This window comes from Fringilla coelebs (genome assembly GCF_963513975.1).
Source record: "Fringilla coelebs genome assembly, chromosome: 17".
In the NCBI taxonomy this organism is placed as follows: Eukaryota; Metazoa; Chordata; class Aves; order Passeriformes; family Fringillidae; genus Fringilla; species Fringilla coelebs.
Genome location: NC_140043.1, coordinates 5,095,116 through 5,115,744, shown reverse-complemented (window position 1 = coordinate 5,115,744; position 20,629 = coordinate 5,095,116). Strand labels below are relative to the sequence as shown.

At 49.3% G+C, this 20,629-nt stretch overlaps 1 protein-coding gene across 1 annotated transcript in view; it reads left to right on the top strand.

Annotated features, from left to right (window-relative positions):
* BICDL1 (BICD family like cargo adaptor 1) overlaps positions 1–15,814 on the top strand; it is a gene marked incomplete at both ends in the record, with an annotated part of 44,798 nt that extends 28,984 nt beyond the window's left edge. The window contains 8 exons of the mRNA XM_084217018.1: positions 1,199–1,315; positions 3,321–3,467; positions 4,474–4,653; positions 4,921–5,139; positions 6,250–6,393; positions 9,461–9,591; positions 12,118–12,238; positions 15,620–15,814. Coding sequence (XP_084073144.1) covers positions 1,199–1,315; positions 3,321–3,467; positions 4,474–4,653; positions 4,921–5,139; positions 6,250–6,393; positions 9,461–9,591; positions 12,118–12,238; positions 15,620–15,814 — 1,254 coding nt within the window. The remainder of the gene's footprint in view (positions 1–1,198; positions 1,316–3,320; positions 3,468–4,473; positions 4,654–4,920; positions 5,140–6,249; positions 6,394–9,460; positions 9,592–12,117; positions 12,239–15,619) is intronic.
* Positions 15,815–20,629: the final 4,815 nt, after the last annotated feature.

Sequence of the window (20,629 nt, the reverse complement as noted above, 5' to 3'; positions counted from 1 at the left end):
GGAGCTGGAGCAGCCTTTTACTTCATGCTTCTGCTTTGGAATATTTTGCTGGGGACTGTGCAAAATAAGGGACCATTTTTAAAAGGGAGCAGTGTTGGCTTTGTGGGCAGCTCAGCTTTGTGGTCTGTGTGTTTATTGCTCCAGTCACAAGCTGCTAGAGCAGAGTCATTGCACCCTTTGGTGAAGCTCTGCCTTGGGCACTGTCAGAGCACCTGGAGAAAATCCAGACCCACATTTGCCAGACCTAAAGATGCATTCCCCAGCCTGCCCACAGCTGCTGACCCCAATCTCTCCTCCCATCTCACCTGTCTAAAGCACTGTGCCTTTTGCCACTGGCCACACCCCAAGCAGGACAGCAATGCCACCTCTTGAGGGGAATCAGCTCAATCCCAGCCCATGTGGCATAGTTGGAGCTCTGTGCCTGAGTGTAATGGAACTTGATGGAAGCTAATTAAAAAGAAAACTATCCATTTTGCTGTCTCTTTAGGGTTTAGTCATAAAAACCTTATGTTGTCTCACAAGCCTAAAGAAGTGTGTTCACATGTAAAAATCAGCCATAAAGCTGCCTGGAGAGTCCTTAACATGTCTAAGCTGTCATTTTTAAGGGCTGCCTCAAGCCTGGATCCTACAGGTAGGAATGACCTTTCTGCTGTCCTCAAACCACCCTGCATAAGTGGGGCATCCCTGCTTCAAAATGGGAAAGAGGGACAAGCCCAGGGATCCTTCACTGACAGTCATGTGCAGTGGATGTTTCTCCATCTGGCCTTGACAGGAGCTGGGAATCAAAGGCAAAGAGTACTTGTTATATTAGGGTTGTGCCAAAGATGTTCAGAGGTTAAGAGAGTGTAAATCTAATAGGAGCGTTTCCTGATCTTCTCCTCAACCCCAGCTAGGCTACAATTTTTAAGGCAAAGTGAATTTCCTTTAGGACACAGGAGTCATCATGGTTTTTTACAGTGGAAAAAATTATGGGCTATGTCCCCTTGGCTGCCCCAAGGGAAAAATCAACATGGTTTAAATGGCAGCTCTCCCCAGTGTCTACCCAGGATGAGATTTTCACTCACCCAGACTCTGCAGAGTTCAGAGTTTCTGCTGAAACTGGGCTTGTGCAGAGGTTGTATCTGGGTGGGTTTCCCCGGGCAGGGGGAGAGGGCTGCTTTGGATCCACGGGGTGACTCCAGCTGGTGTCTCCTTGCAGGCGTCGGAGGTGGAGCGGCAGCTCTCCCTGCAGGTCCACACCCTCCGGGAGGACTTTCGGGAGAAGAATTCCTCCAGCAGCCAACACATCGTGCGGCTGGAGAGCCTCCAGGCCGAGGTGAGTCACCTGCCTCCCTCCTGCAGAAAGCAGCCAGGCCTCTTGGAGCTGGTGTAATGACCCTCTCTGAGCTGGCAAACACAGTCAGCCAGGAGAGCCAACAGAGGGGCGGCAGCACTGGGGCAAAGGACTCCCCCAGCAAGGATTGCTCCATGGTGTTCTGGCTGGGCTGGCTCATGGCACCTTCCAGTGCTGCCTTTGCCACAGCATTGCTGCAAAATGAATGGATGAGAAGGATCTTCCAAGAGCCAAACCATGGCTGTGCTCCTGCAGGGCTGCTGCCCAGGACAGATTAAACTCTGGTAGGAAGGTCTGCAAGGGTTTTTTCCCTCTGTTCCTCATGCTTGCAAAGAAAGCAGCAATCCTCTCTTGCCTCTGAGCCATGCACTTGGGAAAGCAAGGAGCCCCTGCCTGTTTTAACTCAGGTACATTTGCAGGAATGAGACAACTTCCTTCCTTTCCCCTTCCCTGACAGGGTCACTGGGGATCACATAGGCAGGAACTAGATGGGTAGAAGATGTCCAACTCTGCTACCCAACCACTTCTTTTATTTAGCAGCTGTCTGGAAGAGCTTTTCCTAAATTCTCTCGATTTCTTTTCTCCTGCTCCCACCTGCTCCTTGCTGGTCCCTCGCCTTTTCTTCCCCTCCCCTTGGTGTGGAGCAGCAAGTCCTTGAAGTAAGTATGGAGGCTTGGAAAGGGTTTGCCTGCACATACATTGCTGTTACCATGCATGCCTGTCACCATGCATGCCACACCTTGTCTCCTCACCTCCTTCCTGTCTCTTGCTTTCCAAACCCTTTCCCCCTATGCTTTTCCCATGGTCCAGGGCTCATGGCAGAGTGGTGGTTTTTATATTGTATCATTATTTACAGCATGTTCATTACTCTGCCTACCAAATATGAAATCTTGATACAATCTCTCTATTAAACCTCTTATTTTTCTTTCTCCAACCCATGCAAATCATGGTGGTGCTGGGCAGAAACACCTCAGAAACCATTAGTCACCTCAGAGCAGCTTTCCAATACCTCCAGCAGCCTTTACTCTGCAGAAATAGCAAGTCCACATACTTGGCTGATATTCCTTTGTGCAGCCAAATCTTTCCAGCAACTTGGAAAGCAGCAAAGAGACAAGGTCCCAAAGAGGCCAAGAAAACAGTGGGAATTTGCTGAATTTGTCTATGCTCCATGAACTGAAAGGAGGCCATAGGGAATATTTAGGGTTATATTGGACTGGTGCATGGCTGGCATACCAGACCCCAGAGATCCTGTGTGTACTGATGTAGGAAAAAGCTCCTTCTTCTTGGTTAAACAAGAAGTGACCTTGGCTAGTGCTGAATCATCCCTTGCACTGTTCCCAGCTAACTGAGTCACGGAGGGTTTGTTTGGCAAACTGTCCCTTGCCCAAAATCATTGCCCTTGACAATTAAAAGAAATGAACCAATTTTAAAGGCAACCGATCACTGGGAGGCTAAAAATAAGCACAGCACAGAAAGGAGTCTACACAATTGAAAAGAGAGAAAAATCCCTGGTGAGGACCTGATGAACACACACCAATTAACAGCAGTGAGCAGGGATCCCACAGGCTCACCCTGGATCATGCTGTCTCACCCTGTGATCTCCAGCACCCAAACAGGAGAAAATGCCACCATCAGGACCAACCAGTTCTTCCCAGTCTTTCAAATGTTAAGGTCCAAGGGGTGGGCAGGGGTGGTCTCCACTCAATATTGATTTCAAGGAATATCCTTGCCTATTCCTGCCTGCTCCCTGACCTGCCAGTGCACATCCAGCCCCTTTGGAGCAGACCCTGCAGCCTGGGGAAGGAGTTGGTTCCATTCAGAGCTTTCCTAAGCTTTAAACCACACACAGAGGTAGTTTCTCCCATACAGGTAGAGAACATCTGTGTACATCCTTCTGCTTTTCGCTGTTTCATTTCTCTCCTGGGAATGTGGTGTCTCTCCTCTCTGGTCCCTGCAAAGCCTGAGAGGGCCTCTCTTTGCCCTGCAGATCAAAATGCTGACGGACAGGAAGCGGGAGCTGGAGCATCGCCTCAGTGCCATGATGGAGGAGAACGACCTGCTCCAGGGAACCGTGGAGGAGCTGCAGGACAGAGTCCTCATCCTGGAGAGACAAAGCCATGACAAGGACCTGCAGGTGAGGAGGCAGCAGTGAGACAGGGAGGGGACGGGGAGATGCAGTAAAAGTCACAATCTGGGGTAAAATTGGCCAAGAACTGGGTGACACAACTAGAGGAATGAAATGGCTCATGCAAGAATGGCAGCAAGCAAGGTCCTGGGTGTTCCCCATGAAGACAGGTAGCAGGAACATCAAGCAAGCAATGTCCTGGGTGTTCCCCATGAAGACAGGTAACAGGAACATCAATGAGGCATCTTGACAGCAAAGAGCAGCTTAGGAGGGAGATCTGAGCAAGGAAGTGGGGCAGGCTACTGGGGAAATGAGGTAAATGCAAAAAGAATCAGAGGACTCTGGTTACAGTTCATTTTATTTAATTTTTCAAGAGTACAGTTGGCTTCAAAAGGGGCTTCTCTAGATCCTGCTGTTCCAGAGGGCAGTCACTGGCCTCTTAGATCCCAGTGCTCAGGTGGTTTCCCAACAATCTCCATGGTGTTCACAGCCATGAATCACCAAATGTCACTCCCCAGAAAACAAGCTTGGCACCTCTGGGGCTTAGGACAGAGCCACGTTTTTCCATTTCACTTCTGTGGGTTACCAAGCACTGAATCCTCAGCTCTGTAAAACAACCCTGAGTAATTTTTCCTTTTTGAAAAATATATTTGTATATATTTTTAAAAAACATGTAGATAGCAGTTTCTCTTTGGATCCACTTCCTGCTGAGTTGTTTTCAGCAAATTTCTTTACCTGAGTCCCAACTTCTTCACAATGTTCTCCATTTTAATGCTGATTAATCTGCTATTTTTATCTTTCTGGATATTCTGGATTCTAAACAGTGTCTAATGACACTTGGAGATTATTAAGCTCCAATAAACAGCAATACCAGCCAAGAGTACTTTCCTCCTGGCTGGAAACCCTGTTTTGTGTCACTCATTCCTCCCTCCCAGCTCCCTCACAAACCAAGAGATTGATCCAGTCCATATTGCTTCCATTAATATTTTTCTGATTCCTTGATTTTCTTCCCAAGCTGCACCAAAGCCAGCTGGAGCTCCAGGAGGTGAGGCTGTCCTACCGGCAGCTGCAGGGCAAGGTGGAGGAGCTCAGCGAGGAGAAAAGTCTCCAAAACCTCAACACAACCAGCACATCCCTGCTCTCTGAGATAGAGCAGAGCATGGAGGCAGAGGAGCTGGAGCAAGAACGAGAGCAGGTATTTTCCCTCCAGCCTCTGGGAAAGCCCACAGGTCTCTTTGGCCAGAGCAAAAGGGAGTTTAATGTGTTTGATTTGGATTTGGAGCTGGAAATTGGGACTGGGGTCTGGCATCAACACCCTTTTGAAAGTAAACCTCCGCATCCATTTCCAAATCAACGTGGCGAATACTTGTGAGGGCTGGCAATCCCACGCTTCACATGGCCGTGGAGGGAGGCTCTCCATGGCCCTGACAGCCCAGGCTAATGGCAGGCTCTGTTGTTGCAGCTGAGGCTGCAGCTCTGGGAGGCGTACTGCCAAGTGAGGTACCTCTGCTCCCACCTGCGGGGCAACGACAGCGCCGACTCGGCCGTGTCCACCGACTCCTCCATGGACGAGTCCTCCGAAACCTCCTCAGCCAAAGACGTGCCCGCCGGGAGCCTGCGCGCCGCGCTCAGCGAGCTCAAGAGGCTCATCCAGAACGTGCTGGACGGGGCAGACTCCACGGTAAGTGTGGCACAGAGAGGCCTTGCCTTGGGCTCATCAGAGCTTGCTGCAGGTGCTGCTGGGTCCTCAAGGCCCTGGTGTCTCTCTGTGGCTCACAGAGATGGGCAGTCACAGGGCACAGCCCGTTCTTTGTGTCTCAAATGGTCAGCAAAGAGGCAAGCACGTGGGGTTTCAGCCTGAAGTGTTCGGACCACCTAAAATTTCAAGCTCATACAACTGTCATTGGCCTGGGAGTTGTTCTGGAAAATTAATAAAAGTAGGCTTACTTTGAGATTTTCAGTAAGTTAGGGTTTCAATGTGGAAATATTGCAGATTGCCTTACACATCATGGTTGGGTTATTTCCTTTGGGATTTTCCTAGCCTTCCTTTATTAGCAATAGTACCACAAAAACATCATAACCCCTATGTCAGGAGGTTCTGTCCCTGTGAAGTGTCGTTGGTAGAAATGTCTTGGCTGGAGCTGCCAAAATCAAATCTGTGGCAAGGTAAGGGTTTTGCTGGCACAAGATGATGTCTGTAGGATGAGGTCCCAAGGCTGTTGGGCAGGAGGGGTTGGCATGGAGGGACCACTCAGCATCCACAGAAGTGCAGAATTACAACAAAACACCTCACTTTTTGTTGTGGCTCAAATCAGGCCTGGTCCCATTCCCTACAAGCTGGTTGCATTGCCATTAGGGCTTTTTTGGGGTGTTGTGGTGAGGAAAACAGTGTAGCCCCTGCAGGGGGCTGTGAGGGAGTACTCACCCTCCTCATTTAAGTACCCATAGGCTGAGTAGAAAGAGGAAGTTGTATTTGATAAATAAAATGTAGAGATCCTATAAAAGGTCCACAAACAGAGACTGTAGCCACGTGGGCTACCAAATGGGCAGTAGGTCTCTGTAAATTTGGTTTATGCCAAGCTCTGCATGCTCTTTGCATCATGTGTGGAAGCACTACCTTTGGTTGAGCACCCTTGGTTGTGGAGGTATACGGAAACAAAAAACTCTACCAAAGTCACATTCACATTTTCTTTTTCATTGTTTAGCACCCTCATCCCAAACTGATACCAAATTAATACAATTGCATTTTTTAAAGTGAAATCTGAGCAAAAGATTTCTCTCCCGCTCTCAGAGCTCTCGGCGAAGCGACGACGACACCTTAGAGGAACAGATCAGGAGAACCAGTGAGGATTCACGAGCCCTGAGGGAGTTAATGGAGGGAGAACGGGGGAAACTGAGGCAGAGTTTGGAGGAGCTGCAGCGACTGCACAGCCAGGTTAGCAACTCCCACACTTTACATGTGGTCTTGTAACGGCAGTGTTCATCCTCCAAGACATGCCTTCCATCAAAGAGACCAACATGATAAATAGCCCAGCAGGATTTAGGCCAAAATGGTTGGATGAGGGAGATTTGTTATACCGAATGTAGAGGATTAAAACATTTAGGATTAAAGTTTCTGACAAATTGTCTGGAGCCCATCTGAGACATCATCTCAAGCAGCCAAACTTCCTGTAGGCCTTTCTCCCAGTTTGCTTTTTAGCCAGTCTCTGTTACTTAAATTCTTCTCGGCAGAAGGCCTCAAAGTATGAGGCTGTGGGGTACTGGAAACCTGAAGGTATCCAGGCTGACCTGAATTGTCACACTGAGCCCTTGTGAGGGGTATGTGCACCATTCCGTGGATATAAAGATGCTGCTCTGCTGTGCATGGAGCAGGGCTTGACCTCTTCCACAGCAGCATCACAAACCCTCAGAAAAGCACTCCCAGAGAATCCTAACTGTGGCCAGGCTGGCACCAGGCAGCACCCCAGGGACCAGCTGAGGCAACCTCAGCAGCAAGGAATGGTCCACCCCAACACCAACTCCACACCCAAAGCACAGAATCCCATTGCACCTCCTCCCAGCATTATCTGTGTCTGAGGACCTATGCCAAGAGCAGGAAGTGGACACAGGCATCCAAAGAGGTGCTTGGCAGTCCTTGTCTCTGTGGAACAAGACTCCAGATGCTGGAAGGGATCTGGAGGATGCAGCAGATGCAGCAGCAATTGCACTGGAGCAGGGAATGGGATTAATGTTCTTGGCTGGTCTTCCCAGCAGTGCTGTATCACCCTTTGGAGAATAAATAGGAAAACACGGCCCTGTTCAGAAAGTCAGCACAACCTGGGGTCTGACAGCCTTGTGTAGGGCTGTGGGAGCTCCCACCATGGGACCAAAGGGAAAAGAGAGAGAGCATCATTAAATACCCTGGCAGTGGTGGCTGCATGTGTGCAAGGGTGGGCAATGTCCTGCTTCCACAGCAGCTGATCAGGGCAGAGTGTGGGAGGGGAGCAGCCCTGGAGCCCATCCTGCCCCTAATACTGCTCCTCTCAGCAGTGTGCCACCACCAAAGCCACTTTTGAAGGTCCAGCCCTCTGCCCCCAGTGAGACATTAGGCACACACTGCCCTGGCCATGCTGCTGCAGTCCTGTGCACCACACACAAGCTTCCCTTGCCATTAAACACACCTGAGATGGAGGAGACAAGGGCTGCAGTGCTGACAGAGACCTTTAGAGACTTATTCACAGATTTTAGGCTTGTCTGAGCTCCCCAAACTCTCCAGCCAGGAGGGACCAGAAGACCAGCCCTAGATTGCAAGTCTGGAACCCTGGGTCTGCTTTTTGGGGTCCCCAGCTACCAAAGCTCTGAATATTTAGTAAGCAAAGGGAGGGCTGCAGTTCTGTTTTCTTCTCACACCTCTGTGTGATGTGGAGAAAGATGGGGCATAGCTATAAATGCAGCTCTCAGAGAGGAACTCCAGCCTCCCACAGCAAGTACATGTCTCCCACAGCTTTTGCTTGTTATCCAGCCTCACACTTGCTGCAGGTTAATAATTACCACCTCTTTAGGAGGCAACATCATCTTCTGTTCAGTGCTACAGAAAATTGATGCACGTGGAAATCTGGTCCACCTGGGGGAAGCAGTGCTCTGCTGCCTCCTCATCCCTCTCTTCTGGCACTGGTATTGATACAATCAAAGGGGAGCTGCTTCTAAATTGTTTTTAGGATCTTGTGACATCACACACACATTCATTGCTCCTGCCCAAGAGCACGGTGAGCAGGTGGAGACAGGAGCCATCCCCTTCTCTGTCTACACTCAGAAGCTATTTCAGACCTTCTGCCTATTTCCTCCCATTCTTACCTGAAGCCCAGACAGAACCAATTAAAATCCCAAACCTATCCTCAAACACCATGTTTTGGGCCTCTGGATCCTCTGTCCCCTGGGATTTCTGTAGAAGTGCTCAGCACCTTTTGCATCACCCCATCACCACTGCTCTCTGTCACATCATTGCTCTGAGGTGCTCCCCATGTGGGGCTGAGGGAGGGCACAGCTCCCCAGTTCCCTGGCAGCCTTGGCACAGCTCCCTGGATCCCTGGCAGCCCCAGCACAGCCCCCCAGTCCCGTGGGGAGTCTCTGCACAGACAGGCTGCATTCACACCCTCCTCCCCCCGGCCCAGCCGTGCCTCACTAGCGGCAGATCCTCCCACGCCCTGGATGTGATCAGCCCTTTTTGACTGTCTGCCCTCTATTTAAAGATTTCTTTGAAGATTCAAGCATTACTGAGATGCATTTAGAGGCAGGAGGTGGGTCAAGTGCTGGAAGGGTTTCCAGGTGGTGGAGTAGTGTAACAGAGCATGTGTGTGCCCTAGACAAAGAAATTAAATGTGTGTGAAATATTGTGAAGCTGTGCTAATGCAATCCTTGCATGATTTCACACCCTATTAACTCACTCTGCACAGGACCAAACCGATAGATCATTTCTCAGACTATTAAAGACTCCAGACATATTTTAAAGTCTAATTAAAATTGTAAGATGTGCCAGTAACACCTTCCATGGCATGAAAGAGAATTTTCACATCCTTTGTCTACAGCTTCATATTTACTTCAGAAGATGTAACAGTCCCTTCAAAAAATATTATTTGCTGGTAAATTATGTTAGCAATAATTTAACCCTGGAAAGATCAGAATTATAACAAGCAGACTCAAAGGATGTGTGCAAACTGCAAGACAGACTGCTTAGGGAGAGACAACATTTCAGCACTGATGCCATAGTGTCAGCAAAGTCACAGGTGGGTCCTGCCCTGCACAGTTTTCATGCTGTTTCTGCATGTTACTGAGGCCATCCTGGTGACACATCTTGCCCAGGTCAGCATCCCAGAGTCACTCGGCACCTTTCAGGGAGGGTGGCACCAGCACTGACAGCCCCACGCAGCAGACACAGCTTTTTCTATGGCCAGGGCACCTCGCCGCACACTTGTGGTGCATATTCCCGAGCAGCCCTGGGTTTCACAGCCTCCCTCTGCCCACAGGTGACGCTGCTGAGTGTGGAGATGACGACGCTGAAGGAGGAGCGGGACCGGCTGCGCGGCGCTGCCGAGGACAAGGAGGCGAGCGAACGGCTCCTGCAGGCCATCCGGGACCGCGACGAGGCCATCGCCAAGTGAGTGGCACCGGCAGCCAGGGCCAGCCGGGGCGGCACTTGAGGAGCGCTGTGGCAGGAGATGCCTCTGGAGTGGCTTTCTCCTGCTCTCCACAGCAGCTGTGGAGTGCTGTCATTGGGAAATGCTGCCAGGAGCCCGGGAGCGGGCAGGGCGGGTGATGCTAAAGGCAGAGCTGCCCCACGGCTGGACTGGGGGCATTTAGGAGCATTCTGTGAACCATCCCTAGTGCTGGTGTGAGTCACAGTGAGGAGGAGAGGACTTCAGGGAGCCAAATGGAAACACTACATCTGCCCTATTTGTCACATTTTTCTTCCTTTGCTATTCCAGAGAAACAGCCCTGCTTTCCCAACCATCCCCATTACAGCCTGCCTGGGCTTCTTCCTTAAGCCATTCCTGTTCCAAAGTATTTTTTGCATCTCTAATCCTGTAATTCTCTGGTTCTCTTTTTGGGATTCTCCCACTGGTTTGGCTCTTTATTGTTCCTATCCTCCTTACAGATCTGTGCAGTTCTGCTCCCCCATACCCCAAATCCCCCTTCCTCAGTTCTGTCCTTGGGCTTGCCAAAATGCTCTGAGGAAAGGGACACACACCTTTACCCCTCTATAAAAAGATTCATCTGATAATCCCTTCAACAAGCAGGCGGGCCAGGACACCACCAGTCCAGCTTCTTATGGGAAAAGCCCTGGACAAGAGGAGGAGCAGGAGAGGGCTGCACCTCTGAGGGTGCAGGAGCTAAATCAGCCCGCACCATCCCTTTTTAGAAGTGGCTGAATGGGCCGTGCTGCCCCTGCTGGGCTGGCTGGCTACCGAGCTGCTTGGGCTGTCCTCTGTAACACCTCCATCTGTTGGCAAGGAGCAGGAGCATCCCAGCTGTGTGCCGGTGCCTGCGGGTTGCTGGCTCTGCCGTGGCTATGGCAACACTGCCGCTGCCATCAATCCTGGAAACATCCAACAGCAGCGGGGAAGAGAACAAAAGGCTGCTTCAGGTGCTCAGAGCACAGCCCACAGCTTCTCCAGTTCACTGTGACCCTGCTGGACAAAGCACCCATATTTGGGGCTGGCTGTCCTGCAGTGCAGGAGCTGTGGGAATGGGGCACAAGTGAGGGGGATTAAGGAGCAGAGAGTGGCAGCAAGGGAAAGCACACAAGAGCATCTTGTCACTGAAGTGAAAACATCCCTCCCAGACCGAGTGGGCTGCTTGCTGCCTGGGGAGGCTCGTGATTTTCTTCCCACCTCACAGCCCAAGGGTTAAGTTGCTTTTGTTCAACCCATCCCCCAAAAAATCCCTAACTCTGAACAGAAATAAAATCACTGCCCAAGGCAGACATCTGGTGTGGAAAATTTTTGCTTGAAGCTGAAGTTTGGCAACACGGGAAGCAATAGGAAAATAGGATCCTTTCAGAGGAAGTGTTAAGCAACCAGTACCTGGAATATAACACCTGAAAGTGTTAAGCAACCTTGGAATATTTGTGTTTATATTCTAGTACCTGGAATATAAACACAAATTCCCAAATTGCTCTTCTGCAGGGGAGCACAAGGGAGCTATTACGAGACAAGGAATGAGCTACAGTTAATAAGATGCAATTATTTCTCTCGAAAATGTTTGCAAGGAAAGATGGTTCCCAGCAAGTCATGTTACACTTTCCTATCACACTGCAGTTAATTGAAAACTTAAGCTTTGTGCTCGCCGGTGTGCTCCCAGCATGATGAGCAGCATTTCCCAGCTTGGGCAGCTCAGGAAATTGCTCCATCCTGAAGGACAATTCCTTTCCACAAGCAAGGAGCAGCTGGACCATCTCGGCCACTGAGCATTTGGGGCTCTTTGGGTAACCTTGTCTGTGGCATTACACACTCAATGGCCACCAAATGCCTGGGAAGAAATGCAGCAGAGGTGTTCCCAAGGGCTGGGACAACACTGAAATTGGGAGCTTTCCTTAAAGCCTAACATTTAATTCAAATAATTTTGACAGTTCTTAAAAATATATGCTGTAATAAGCTCTCTTCTTTAATTTCTTCCTTCGATCCTTCCTTCAGTCAAGTCCCAAGGGAAAGCACAATTGTACTCTTTAAGAGATTTTTATGTTTGTTTTATATTGCAGTTTATTGATCAAGCAATCAGACACGAGTCATTTGATTTTTAGCACATATCATTTGCTTTCTATGCATGTAAACAGAAGAAAAAGAGAAAACATTTGAATATAGATTCTACCTTGTTCTAGATCTCCATTTTATTGGCAGGTCTTGCACATTATCCAGGCACACTATTATCTTGCACAGCAGCGTATCTGATTTTTTTTCAGTATTCTTCACAGTGTGCTTTTCAGAAATCTGCTGCTTTTAAGGTAAAGATGCCAAAAGTTCTGCCCCACTCTTCAGATTAATAGATTGTTCAGAATACAACAGAGATGAACACCTTAGGATGTGGGGACTTGCCAGTGAAAGACATAACTTGTAGGTTTGTTTAGATATGCCTGACTCTTTGTTTAGAAGAAAGAGGTGCCATGTCTGTGTTTCTGTCCCCGCAGGAAGAACGCGGTGGAGGTGGAGCTGACCAAGTGCAAGATCGACATGATGTCCCTCAACAGCCAACTCCTGGATGCCATCCAGCAGAAGGTGAACCTCTCGCAGCAGCTGGAGGCCTGGCAGGTGAGACACGACCCCAGGGCCACCTGCAGGGACAGTCCCCCCCTCCTGTGGGTGTGTCCTGTTCTCTGCCTGAGCATCCATGGATTGGGTGTTTGGGGGTGCTGGGTTTTGGCTCTGCAGGAGCCAGCGATGCTCATGAGGTGTGGGGGGAGCTGCCCCTCTCTGCTCTGACCCTTTTGACTGTGAACAGTTAATTCTACAGCTCTAAACTCGTTTAAAATGAAGAAGCAGACTGTGCCTCACATGAGAAAATGTGCATGTTGCTCTGCCCTGGGGTGGGGAGGGGTCCATTCAGGAGGTGTCCCCAGGCAGGCTCACCCTGGTACACGTGGGCACAGCATGTCTGTGCATTTCCATCATGGAGCACAAAGGTGGGAGAACAAGGTTGTGCTAATTGTTGCTGCACGGTTTGCATAAACTCTGAAGATCCATCAAGAAGGAGAAGCTAAAATTCCAGTTCTTCACCAAGGTGAAAAAACAAAGTCATGGCAGTTCCACAGCTGCCCTGGAGATGCTCTGCTTGGGGTCTGTGGGGAAAACAAAGCTGCCTCCTCCCAAAACCAGCACCAAGGGAGGGCTACTTCAGCAGAAAATAGAGCAGACTCAAGAGGAAAGGTCTGTGCCATTTACAGTGATTTGTTGCAGACCATGCAAGCCCCCAGCTCTACTAAAAACCAGCCTGACCAGTAGAAACCTTTCCCGTACAACCTCGCTCCTGTTTCAACTCCACTGTGTTTTCGTTTCTCTCTCTCTCTCTCTCTCTTTTTTTTTTTTTTTTCCCTTTTCTTTTCTTCTTTCTTTTCTTTTTCCTGCTTACAGTTTGCTTCCTCAGGGCTTTTTACTATCTGGCTCCTTTGGTTTCTGATCTAGTGGCCTTTCTCAGTTCCTGTACCAACAGCTTTAGTCGTACACCCCTCCTGCCTTTGAGGTGAGCTCCCTACACCCACCATCCCCTCTCCATCTGCTGCCACCATCACCCACATCCTTCTCTGCCCTCACCATCATCTGGCAAGAGGGGCCAGTGGGGGTCTCCATCACCCACCAGTATTCTGCCCACACCCCCCACCCCAGCAGCAGCCAGGGGAAGCATCCTGCACCCCATGGTGAGGCTTTACCAGGGCACCATGGGCAAAGCCAGGCTGAGGTGCACATTTTATTAACCCTCTCTCTTCACATATTTAGTATCTGGAAAGCTTCTTGAAAGACAGGCTGGGGTTTTACTTCTCAGCCTCATTGTCCAAGTGACACTCTGCTCTGCACAGGAGCTGTCTGGATCCAAGTTCAGTCTGGATGGGTGCTATAAGGTTAGGCCTACTTAGTGCTAGAATAAACCCAGCTTAGGAGTTAAGAACAGGTCCTGTTGCAGTAGCACAGCAACCCCAGACCTGCTCCCATCAGCCCTCTGAGCTGAGGCTCAGGCCCACTTCATGGCAGTAAGTTGTCTCCAACATACTGACCTGAGGTGCTCCTACACAGCAGCAAAATAGTTTCCAGCCACCTCGTGTCCCCTCAACAGCAGCTCAGCCACAGAGGCACAAAACAAGTGGGGTGATTTATGTATTTTGGGGACTATTTTGCAAAGGAGTTTGAGAAAAGTTTCTGATAAAATAGGATAGAAGTCTTTGCTTTAGCTGGGCATAATTGGATGCTTTAATCTGGTAACATTTTGCTTTTGCACACTTCTAGTCTGCATTTCACCAAGGGCTGTCAACAAGATGACAGTGTTCTCTAAGGACATAATCATACAGGCTGTAAAATAGGATTCAAGCAAAAAATCTTCCCCATCCAAGTGCTTTTCTCTCTGACTCACACATCTGACAGACAGGGATCCAATGCAGTGCACTCTCAATAGTGCATACTGTATTTTTATATATATATGATATTTTTGTGTGTAGATATATATATATATATATAAATATACATATAAATCCTTCTCATCCCTTGTTGTATGGTCAATCAAGGACACAGATCTGCCATGCAGGAGCCTGGGTACCTACTTCATTTAGCAGGAGAGGTGCCTTCAAAATCCCAAGTACATTTTCACATGGCAGCTTCAGCTCTGGAAACCTGTCTCACTGATATTTCATACTGATGTTCACCTCAACCTTTTCAACTCTCCCTCTGCCTTTCCTCTCTCCAGCCCTGCTCCAGAAAGACCCAAAGCTTCCCCAGTCTGTGTAGCTCTGCACCCTCCTGCTCCCACAGAGGAAGCCCCCATACTAATTTCAGGCCCAGGTCATGGCTATCAATCCTTTTCCCTGCAGAAAATGCTGCAACAAGTGATCAGCCATTATTAAGTTTCCAGTCCCAGCTGATTTGATTCCAGTCCAGAGCAGCTGGGGCACCTGCTGGGCAATGGCAGCACCTTCTCTTCAATCCTGGGGCTGCCCTGACAGGCTGCCCTCACCAGGTGCTGAATGAACAGCACTTCCACCCATCCAGAGTATCCTTGTTCTCACCTGACAGTGTCCTCAGCCCTAGTCAGGGACCAAACTGCTGGAGAGGAGCTGATTCCTCCTGTGGGGCTAGTTTGTGTACACACATTTTCACTAAGCTGTAGCTTAAATATGCAATTATAGGAGAAGCAATGGATCTGAAAGTTTAAAATCTGTAAAATTTATAGCCAGGTTTTCAAGGAACATGTTAGCACATCATTAGTGGCAACAGAACTGGGTAATTATTTTGTATAAAGGAGCTTCACTGTGCTGCAAACATGGATGAAATCAGAGCATTCCTGGTACATCTGAAAAGCCACAGTTCATGCTGAGCTGTCAGTCAGAGCTCCCACTGCTGTGCTGGCTCTAGGGGAAGGAGGGGGTCTAAGGGATGAGCTCGGTTCTGTTTGGTGAGTCTGTGCAAAGCCCAGGAGGGCTCTGGTGGGCCCACACCTGCCCCAGCCCCTTGGCACCTTCCCCAAAGAGGCCCCAGTGACAGTGGCCATGCAGCAGCTCTGCCACCCCTGCCTGTCCACTTGCTGTGCACACAGACCTGCTCAGCACAGACCTCTGTCCTTCTTCTGGCTTCTGCTGCATTTGTTCTTCTTATTTATTTCTCCCCAAAGGGGACATCTGCAGGCTGCAGACAGCAGAGAAACAGAGCTCAGGGGTGGCACAGAGTCCCAGGCAGGCACAGAGCTCTTGTGAGAGACCACCTGAGCAATTCATCCCTCAGAACTGTGTGACTGATCTTCCTCACTCCCTGGGAAGCCTCATGGCAGTGGGCACAGCTGAGCCTGCTGTGGGGTGGGGACGCCGACCTGTCCCCGCTCCCTCCCCGCTCCATCTCATCACCGCACGCTCCATCCCCATTTCAGCCGCCCCGTGCCAGCTCCCCTTGGGCACCAGCTGCCACTAACGGCCCTGTCCTGTCCCTCTGCTGCAGGATGACATGCACAGGGTCATTGACCAGCAGCTGATGGACAAACACCCGAAGGAATGGAGCCAGCTTGCTTATTCCTTCTCCAGTGGCACCAGGCAGAGTGCCAGGCCCTCCCCCGCGCCCAGGCCGGAGCAGCAGGGGGACGAGCCCGTCGGGGCCGAAGGAAACCGTCTCTTCTCCTTTTTCAAGAAAAATTAATTTGAAAAAGAGAAAACTCTCCAACAATTCCTGCTTCAAGATGGGGGAGTGGGGCAGCTGCCCAGCTTGCTGATGGACCCGAGTCTGATTCACTGAGTAAAAAAGAAGGGGGCAAAGGAGTTAACCCTTGAGACTCTGCACTATTTACACCGCACCTGGTCTGAACCAAATGTTTACATGAATTGGAGATTTGCAAATTGACAATGTGATTCTTCTAGTAGAAAGAAACTTTTCTTATTCTATACGTGAAGTGATAAACTTCAGGGTATATTTTAGGCGCTTTGACACAGTCCAGTTTCTGCTGTGAAGAATTCTCTGATTGTCTTAAAAGCATTCTTGTGCTGGAGAAGGGAATAAGCAGCCCTAAGACAGAGTGGTGCAGGGGATTGAGAACTTCTGTCACAGCGAGCAGAAGGGGAAGAAGAGAGCTGAATGCAAGAGGACAGAAGGGAGCCATTTGTATCACCCTGGCAGCTGTGACATCCTTCATCCATCCCACTGAGACTGGAGTCACTCTGGCCCCAGCAATACCATGTTTTGACAAATGTAGCTTTCTCCGTGGTGGAAGCTGAACCCCCACTGCAGCTCCTGCCTGGGCACCATCTCCCCTGGAGCTCTGTGTGGCCGTTCACCCTCGCTGGGATCCAGGCTCCTCACAGCTCAGGGGCAGGGGACAGATAGGTGGTGTCACTGTCCTCTCCAGTTCCCTCCTGTTAGAGGTAAGAGTTGCAGGCTGTAGCTACACAGATTTCTCCCCAGGAGACTGACCATCTACAATAGATTACAGACTGGATAAAAGTTATGCACGTCCTGGGGCACGTGCTGTTCCTCCAATGGCCAAAAGTAGTTTGGGAGCTTCAGCAAGTCATACACCTTTCCCCAAAGCCATACACATCTCCCAAACAGAGTAAGAAAACTGTCATTTTAACTGGATAGGCCCCCAAAAGCCTAACTAATGATTCACTGGAAGCCTACTCCCAATGATGTCAGTCAGTCTTTGACACTGGGTTGGCAGACTCGCTCCTCAGAAAGCACACTGGCATCTGCCTTCACTGAAGCCAAAGGCTAGCAGGGTGTCTACAGAGCTCTGGAAAGCCTGCAGGTTACTCTGCCCTATGCAGTAACACTGGCTATGGCCTGACAGAAAGGAGTATTTCTCCCTGCCTGTGGGTCAGTTGCTGCTCAGCCCTTTAGTGAGCCAAAGGTCCTTTGGATCAAAGATGACCAGAGCCTGCTTTGCACAACTTGATCAAGAAGGAACGTGGCTTTTTTGGTGTATTCCAGCACACAGTAGTGCTGGAAATCCTGCAATACTCAAGTAGGGACCTGCCCTCTGCACTGGATGGGCACTTCACAGCTCTTCTCTTTTATCAGTCTACCATCATAAGCCAGTGAGGAGCACCAGGCTCAGTTCAGAGAGGTCCTGCTGCTGCCGTGCAATTTTCACACATTCTCCCAGCTCATAATACCCACAGGCATGCCCCAGTTTGTTTCCTGCTGCTTTCAAAAGGCCACCACCCACACTGTCCCACAGCAGACAGAGCTGGCTGCACCTTCAGCTCTGCCCCGCTCAGCAACTTCGGTGCTAACACACCATCCCACAGGGAGCTGCTATTTCTGCTCACAGGAACAAGCTTTCTGCTAGAATAGGTACCAAACACCTTCCAAGCAGCAGGTAAGAGGCTGGTGGCTTGGGGTTTAGCATTATTCAGCTTCCCTGTGGGATAGAACATCCATAATACCTCAGTACAAATATCCTTTCTGCCTATGAAGATTTGAGCATTCCTGTATTTCCTTGTTACATGAAACCACCACATTGGTATGAGACCATCTTGCACTAAGGCAGCTCTGGGCTGCAAGGAGCAGAGTGCTCTGAGATTGGCAATGATAGTGAAGAGCTGAGTGTGAAACCCATCTACATGAAAGCAATGAACCCTGGATTGCAGAGATTGCTTCAGAAAGTGCTTGGGCAAAGCCCCACCAATACAGCTTGATGCTTTTGGGGAAAGGCATCAGGAGCCTCACAGGCAGGGAAGGAAACTGAACCTTGGCCTCTCCTTTCTAGGCAATGCTCAGCTGTTGAGTATCTGCTTGTAGCCACTTGTGCAAGCGAGGGGAAGGGCTGCAGGGCAGTGCCACATGCTCTCAGTCCTCATCCTCCTGTCCTGCCTCTACTGTGACTCTGGACAGGGCAGGGACACGAGGCGTGTGCTCAGCATCTCCTGCTGCCAGGACTCTGTCACACCCACATGCATTACCCCAGCCTGGGATCCCTGCACAATGAGGCATGGCTGCATGGATGCCAGTGACACCCGTGACACAGTGACACCTGTGACACAGTGAAAATGATGCTCTACCACAAGAGAGCCATGTGAACATCTCGGTCCTCAGGGACCTTTCTTCTGCTGTCAGTTGTTATTTCCCAGACCCTGCCAACTCTCTTCAAGCCACATGCCCAGCAGTTGTGTGGAACTCTCCCCCAGTGAGGATGACTGGATGGATGGATGCAGTCCTAAGGCAAAGGGCCTTAAGTTACCCCACGAAGATGCAGTAACAAGATGAAGAAAGGTGCCTTCTGCTACTTTGCTGAGGAAAGTGACTCAATCGGTTGCAGGGGTAGGCACAGCTCATCTCTTCATTCAATGAGAATCCTTAATCCCATTGCAGTTTTATTTATTTAACAAGAGTGACAGAAGAGATTGCAAGAGGAAAGTCTGCATGTTCTAAGGTGCCAGTTGGGTATGGTTTCTTCAAACAAGCCCCTTCACCCTAAAGACTTAGTTGCACTACTAAACCCAGAGATACAAGAGAACTGGGTGTAATGAACTGGACAACACACCAAAGGAGACCTCCTTGTGCTGAGCTGCTACTCCACAGGAACAGAAACTGCCTTAACACAGCAGCTAGGTTTTGTCTTCTGTCTTGAAAAACCTCACCCCTATTTGTCATGTTGTGTTTTAACAAGGTCCCCACTGCTTCACTCTGTGCTGTCATTAACACACTCACCTCCATCCTGTCACAGCCTGGAATCAGCCTTGCAGTGCTGGTTGGAAGACACTTCACTTGTGGCACTTGACTCTTCCAGGACACATCCACGGTGTAAAGGACACATCAGCTCCAGGAGAGGAGATGGAGGAAGCACATTAATCCAGCAGGTACTCAGGATCCCAAAGGAGATTTAATGAGTGGGATCAGCAGCTCTAAACACAACCCTCAGCCTTGCTTTTGAGATAATGGTAAATAAAACAGTAGTGCTGCACAGTCACTGTTCAAATATTGCACAGAGAAGAGATGCCTGCTGAGATTAAGGTTACAAAGGACTTTCCCACAGGTAACAGGTGACTGTTTGGGCAAGTGTTTGTTATGCCAGCCTGAGGGAAAAGGGATCAGTCTCCCCTTCCTAAACTCTGCAAGGGAAGCAACTGTAAACAAGGAACAAATGTAAATGAAAGGCAAGTCACTAGCACTTTATCTTCATACAAACTTAGATCAGCAACTTGCCATGGAGATGAACAGTAAAGCAAAAAGTTACTGACAACAGAGTCATTTTGCAGAGAGAGCAGGAAGTGAGGCTGCAGGTAGGGCCACATGCACTTGTCCTACTTAGAATGGTAGATTCCAGATATGCCTCTCCATCAGGCAAAATCTCTACTCCCCACTCGGCTATAAAAAGCAAGATTGTTTGAACCAAAAAGCCAAGAAAGGAAGTGTCTGGGTGCTGCAGCAAAGATTCCCTTGGATTAAGAGGGAAAAAGCACACAGCAGGGACAAGCAGAAAGAATGTACCTATAGATATGTACATATACCACAGTGCTGTAATTTTTGTATGTAGCAGTCATGTAAATAAATGTATGGTTTTTATAAGATACATATTATAAAAATCTATAAAGGCATATTTTTAGTAAAAACAATGCTCTTCTTCTTTTGTAAATAGTTCTCTTCAGAATAAAACATCATTTATATGATACTGTCTCAGCTCTCACCACTTTACTGTGCCCAGCTGCAAAACAAGCTCATTTTTTGAACTGTCATTTAACACCCAACAGCATCTTTGGTGTTGCATCATCCCATGAAATTCAGTCAGGTAAAGCCCCTGTGTGTGCTTAGGGGAGAGAACATTTACATCTTTTGGTGCACAGGAACCCCTAAAGGTAGGTAACTCATCCACCTTCCAGCCCTGGTGTCCTTTACTGGCCCTGGGATGGAGGCAGACTCAGACTGGAAGGAGTTCAGACAGCAGACACAGACAGTGACACGCCCACAGCTGGCAGCAGCTGCAGCTCAGGCCATCCTCACATCCCCAGGAGTCCCCTCCAGCTGCTCCTCCTGAAGGCGCAGACGCAGCAAAGGCTCCTTCCAGAGCAGGTTTCCATCTCTGCCCCGGGAGCAGCCTGGGCAGGGCAAGGGCCTGCTGAGGGCACAGCCACAGCTGCAGTTCCTGCACAGAGTCATCAAACACACAGTAATTTCCTGGCCAAGTGAGGAGAGACTCCAGATGCTTTTTACTCACCTTGGGAGAAGGAGCTTTCAAAGATCACTCAATACTTTTTTTTGAGCAGAAATACAGAAGATTACAGCACAATCACAGGCATCTCACTTCACACTGAAATAAGTTACCCGTTCCATCTTCCTCTTTCATGCAAACTAAAACAGCAACTAAACATTTGAAAGCATTAATTATGTTTTTTTTTAATATCCCCTCTCAGGAAATAACCCTTTACAATCAGCAGCAGAGCTCACCCCTGGCTTGCCACCCTCCACCTCCAGGTGCTGGACAGCAGAGGAAACAGAGCCTCAAAAAAAGATTTGGCAGCT